Source organism: Pteropus alecto, unplaced genomic scaffold, assembly GCF_000325575.1.
Source record: "Pteropus alecto unplaced genomic scaffold, ASM32557v1 scaffold24, whole genome shotgun sequence".
NCBI classification, from domain to species: domain Eukaryota; kingdom Metazoa; phylum Chordata; class Mammalia; order Chiroptera; family Pteropodidae; genus Pteropus; species Pteropus alecto.
In genome coordinates this window covers 1,364,348-1,369,719 of record NW_006439192.1, presented here as the reverse complement: position 1 = coordinate 1,369,719, position 5,372 = coordinate 1,364,348, and the positions used below count along the sequence as shown (strand labels likewise).

Below are 5,372 nucleotides of genomic sequence, written 5' to 3'. Positions count from 1 at the left end.
CACTCACGCGCCCGGGGGCGGCAACGGGGCCGTCGCTGCGTCTCTCCCGTTCGAAAACTGAAAGGGGGGCGGGGGAGGGAAAGACCTGGCTCCTCGTCTCATCCGGAAACCGACGGGTCGGCAGGAAATGACGAAGGCAGAGGTCTTCCAGGTCCGTGCGGTAACCGGTTCCCGCGAATCCGGCGCGGACTCCGGGGGAAAGGGCCCCAAGTGGAGCAGCGCGGTCGTCTGCCGCCTCCGGAGCGAGCAGCGTGAGTGGACCCGCGTCCCTGCGCCTCCCGGGCTTCGATCTCGCGTCACCCGGCCCCGCCTTCCGCCCGCGCGCCGCCCCGCCCCAGACTCGCGGGGAGGGGAGTTGAGGGGGCGGGGGGTGCCGCCCGCCTGGCGCTCCCAGCCCGGGGCTTGGAGGCTCCTTCTCCCTGCTTCACTCTTGCTCGTAGTTTCTCAGGGACATAGGAAATAGTGAGGCTCCGAGTTCCAGAAACGCAGACGAAAAAGTCGAAGCAGCCACATCTGCCGCGTGAACTCGGAGCGGGCGCGGCGGCCACGGGGCGGATGGGATTTAGCAGGAGTGTAAGATTGAATCACTCGCTGGCAACCTGCAGTGGCGGAAACGCATAAGATCTCTTGGCCGCTCTGGAGGCTCTTGCCTGCGGCCACTTCCGAGGAAAGGATTATATTTCATACCCACTTGACTGGATTTCTTTCTGGGAGGAGCAGGTCTCACAAGATTGGGGTCAGGGTTGGAAGAGTTAAGGTTTAGGAGTCACATGCATGTGACAGCCCTACTCCTGCATTCTCTAGACTGTGTGACCATCACCACCTTACCAGTCGTTTCTGTAAAATGGAGCTTCCCAGGCAGGGAGGTTGTGAAGATTAAATAAATATGTGGACTTCCCAGCACTTAAACCCTCACACGATAGTTGCCTTACTCCTGTTGGTTCCTTCCTCCTGAAGGCCTATTAGATTGTACCTTTCTGCGTCAGGAACCCAAACCTTTAGTGTTTCAGAGGACCGAGAGAAAGAAAATCACATTTATGCAGTGGGTTGTATTATTAAGGAGCTCTTGGCCCTGTATAAGTGATTATCTGAATTTGCATCAAAATAACAAAATTCTAAATGAGACATTTAATATTCAAGACAAGATGGCAAGAGATAATTTTAGAGCCACTTAAACATGGTATCAAGAACCCAAAATCAGGAAACTTGATCCCTAGAAAAGTTCTAGTTTTCAACCTAAACGTTTATCAGACTAAAACCAAATCCTAGTTATCATATTTTGGCAACTTTATCTCTGGATACTAATATTTCCCTGAGACTTAATTCAGCACATCGTAGCATCTCACTGAAGTTTTTCAAACATTACTATACAGGAAAAATATGTGAAAAAAAAAGTTCAGTTTTCTCAAATGACCCTTTTGAGAAATTGATGAATCACTATCCAAGCACATGACTAGCTACATTAGTGATCTTACTGAAACATTAACTTGCCTGGAATGAAACATTGTAATGCCCCTGGGCCTTTTGCTTTAGAGTCAGGAGGAAGGCTGTGGTGGTGTGCAGTAACCACTCAGCACGTGTGCGTACACTTTGTTAGACTGTGGCATGCTGGAAGGGGATGGTCACAGTTCAGGCCACGTGTGAGCTATAGATCTGTACTGTGACTTTGGACAAGACCACTCCTTATCCTGTCAGTCTTACAAAGTCATTCTATTGGTCATGATGGAGGACAGGGTAGGAAAGGCCTACCCTCAGTGTAATTCTTTCACAACACTACTAAAAATAACTCCAGGGCATGTCCCTAGAACTGTAGAACAGTAGTAGTGTCAATGCGTACCAATGATGTTGTGTAATGTATGTTATATAAGTCACATTAAAATTTTACCATTCCGGGTCAGCAGTAATTTGAAATCCTCTGTACTTAAAGACTGGTATATTTGTAGCAAGGAGGAAGACAAGTTCTGTAGGAATACACCATTTATTGAGTGGCACATGAACAGAAAATTTATGAAAAATTGAAGCCAGAAATTAACTTGGCTCACATCCAATTGATTGTTAGAAAACAGGCAGGAAACACTTCCATAATTTGTCAAATAAATGACACCTGCAAAATGTTCTAGTGGCCATTGCTGTTATGTTTCTTGTTTCTTCCCTATTTTGTTAATAACTCCCAATCCTGAAAGCTGCCACCCTTGCTCCAAAATTGTCCAGGGCCTTCTGTAGCATCTCAAATTAGACATCTAAAGTCATCTCTTTTTGCCAGATACAGTTGTTATTTTACATTTTGGCACCAAGAAAATTCTATATTCCATAAATCATAAAGACAATTATTAGTGTCTGGTCTTTCTAAAGTTTCCATTCTATAGTAGGGTGATGAGTTACTGTAAATCAATGTTATATTCAGAGAAACTCTGGCATTCAGTTTTAAGGAATGTGAATTGAAATTTTGCACATGCCAAATTCCCCTGTGCCACTTTCTTAGAAAAAATTCACAGCCAGACTTTAATATATGGGAGTTGGGTATTGTCTAATGTTTAAATCATATTTAGCTTTTGTATCTATAAATTTTTATAATTTAAAGTACGTTCTGTTTTATTTTCATAATTTAAAGTAAGTTCTAATTTTTACAAGACCAATCTTTATATTTATCAGACATCAATAGATGTTTTAGAGAAATTATTCTTGCCTCCAGTGTCTAGAGTTTAAGTTAAATGGCCATTCATGATATTCACTTTATTGGTAATGAGTACAGTGTGTCACCAAATAGTCTGACAAAGACATCAGATGTCAGAAAGAGGCAGCAGGCCTCTGGGGATATTTCATTTATTCTATGCAGAGGCAAGCTATGTGAAAGAAAACACTCTGTCCTTAATACACAATTGTTAACTTTCTGAGCAAAATCTACATTTAAAGAACATTTTAGAGGCTTACAGGCAGACTGCAAGATATTTCGGTGGAAGAATTTCTGCAATGTCTTCATTGTTGTAGAATGTCTAAAAAAAATGCAAAACAGTTTCTTGGACATTTCAAATACTCTTTCTTGGTATTAAAAAATGGCGGTCTTATTCTTAGAAACTACAGTACAGTTATCACATCATTTGTTCAGTTTTTCTCCTTTTTATAGAACCTCTAACACTTCTGGATTTCTTTTACATATTAGGTCATTTTACTTAGACTTACCTTTTATGTCCAATACAAGGGAGGAACTTTCTGTTTAAGGAAAAATTCAGTTACTTTCACAAACAAATAAGAAACCATTACTCTTTTACTTGCTATTTGATACACTTGCTATTATCACTCTTATTTTTCTGTGGGAATGTCCAAAGAATGCATTTCCTTGAATAAAAAAGTCACAGCTGTGTAAATAGCAAAAAGTAACTTTTTATCCATTAAGTTACTTCTTTCAACCACATTTTGCCAGTAGGCCAAAACTAGATAAAGCTCCAAAGGTTTTCCAGTTGCAGAGGGAGGCGTGTGGGAAAGCATTGTTATGGCTTTCACATCTTTTCTAGGCTGCTGTCACGAGTGCAACGCTATTCTCAGCATCATAGTCAGTTGTTTAGGTCTGTGTTTCAGAGTATTCAGTTGCTTTAATCTGGGTGATAGTTACATTTTAGAAACTATGTCTGACATTTCAACCTGGATCCTTTTAGTAATGTGATTTTTTAATCCCAAATTTTAACCTTTTGTAGGAACCGTAATGTTTCAAGGTTTGAAAATAAAGGAAAATATGTTACATTCATGTCTTAGTTAGCTTGACCAGCGGTTGGCCAACTTTTCCCAAAGGACTCGATTGTAAATATTTTGGGCTTTGAGGGCTATGAGGCAAAAATCAGGAATATTATATAGGTACTTTTAACCATTTAAAATGTATCTGTTTAGAAATATAAAATTATTCTTGGCTCCTGGGCCATATAGAAACAGGTGGTGGGCTGGAGTGGGTCAGCAAGCCATATATTTGCCAGACCTTCTCCACAGTCATACCATCACTCACTAAAAGAAACCCTGCTCTCTTTTCTCTCTTATAGCCCCATGCCTGGGGGTTACGGAGTGATGGGTGATGATGGCTCTATTGATTACAGCGTACATGAGGCCTGGAACGAAGCCACCAACGTTTACTTGGTAGTGATCCTCGTTAGCTTTGGTCTCTTCATGTATGCCAAGAGGTAAATCTTTGAGTATCTCAGGGTAGATAAGAAACTGGGCATTTAAAAGCTTGGTGGGTGGGTAGGTGGGTTGGTTGGTTTTATATGAATTAAATGCACAAAAACAATTGTATCAGCATTTGTTCCTGCTATGAAAGCACCATTTACTCAGGTTTGTCCTGGAGCACTGGACACCAAGGTTTGGCTTTGAAAACTCTGTTTATTTGAAAGAGGGACATTTAAGTGCAGCTCTTGGCACCCAGACCAGCTGCTCTGTACTCCCATTTTATCATTTCTAATACAGCCTATCATCCAGGCTGTATTCACTGGCACCCTTGGATGATCATGTTTTTTTGGCTCACGTCCCTGAAATGCAGAAACACTAATGCCTTTGTGTTGAGCCATTCTGTCTTCGCACATTTTAAGCTTTCTCTTCTGTTTCTTGTGCATGACTATATCATACCACTTTTTGAACAATATTGGTATTATCTGATTGCTTGTCTGTTCCACAAAAACTTCAGTCCCTTGAAAACAAGTACCTTTAACTTTTGTGTCCCTGGTGTGCTACATGGTGTAAATCTTCAATAAATATTTCCTACTTTAATTCTAGACGTTGTAGTATAATTTAACTTTTTTTCTCATTCTTGCTGTCTCCTTTACAGTTTTAAAAAAAGGAAGGGGTCTTTGAAAATCAAAAGCAGTATTAGTTGGACTGAGTTGCTTCTTATAGCTACATGCTTCATGATGTCACCTACCAAAGTGAAAAAGGCATTAGATCGTTGAAAATAATTAGTAATCCAAAAATAATTGATGGTCAGCCTAGGGAGTACTGTTCAGAGCCTACACTTGCTCTCAGACACTGCAGTCTCCCCCCTTTTAACCCCTAGAGCAGCTGGCTCATTGAGCACTTGGCTCTAGAGGGTGGGTGAGAGAAGGCTCCACTTACCACTGGTCCACTTGCAGGAAACAGCTTTCCTCTAAAAATAGCCACTGCCTCCCCACCCCACTCCTCTGTTTTAAAAAGCAGAGGCACACTGCTGTTAATTTTAAATAGGTGGCACCACTAAGACCATTGTATTTAAGAAATATATTTATTCATTGTTTTCCAAAATGAAGGTCTGCTCACATTCTCTTTATTGGTGAATCCAGACATTTAGTTTTATTTGGATGACATGAGAAAAAGGGGGAAAATCAGATGTTTTCTTGTTGCAGTTTTCTATGCGTTTT

At 41.3% G+C, this 5,372-nt stretch overlaps 1 protein-coding gene across 4 annotated transcripts in view; it reads left to right on the top strand.

Annotated features, from left to right (window-relative positions):
- The window catches only part of SMIM19 (small integral membrane protein 19), an 11,725-nt gene that overhangs the window by 509 nt on the left and 5,844 nt on the right, over nucleotides 1–5,372 (top strand). For 2 of the 4 annotated variants that reach the window (XM_015592868.2, XM_006916265.3), the window contains exons 1-2: nucleotides 73–251; nucleotides 4,029–4,166. In XM_015592868.2, the coding sequence (XP_015448354.1) occupies nucleotides 4,033–4,166 (134 nt within the window). In that variant the 5' untranslated portion in view covers nucleotides 73–251; nucleotides 4,029–4,032. Of the gene's footprint in view, nucleotides 1–72; nucleotides 252–402; nucleotides 711–4,028; nucleotides 4,167–5,372 lie in introns of those variants that run through there. The other 2 variants (XM_025049984.1, XM_015592869.2) reach the window with 2 other exon arrangements.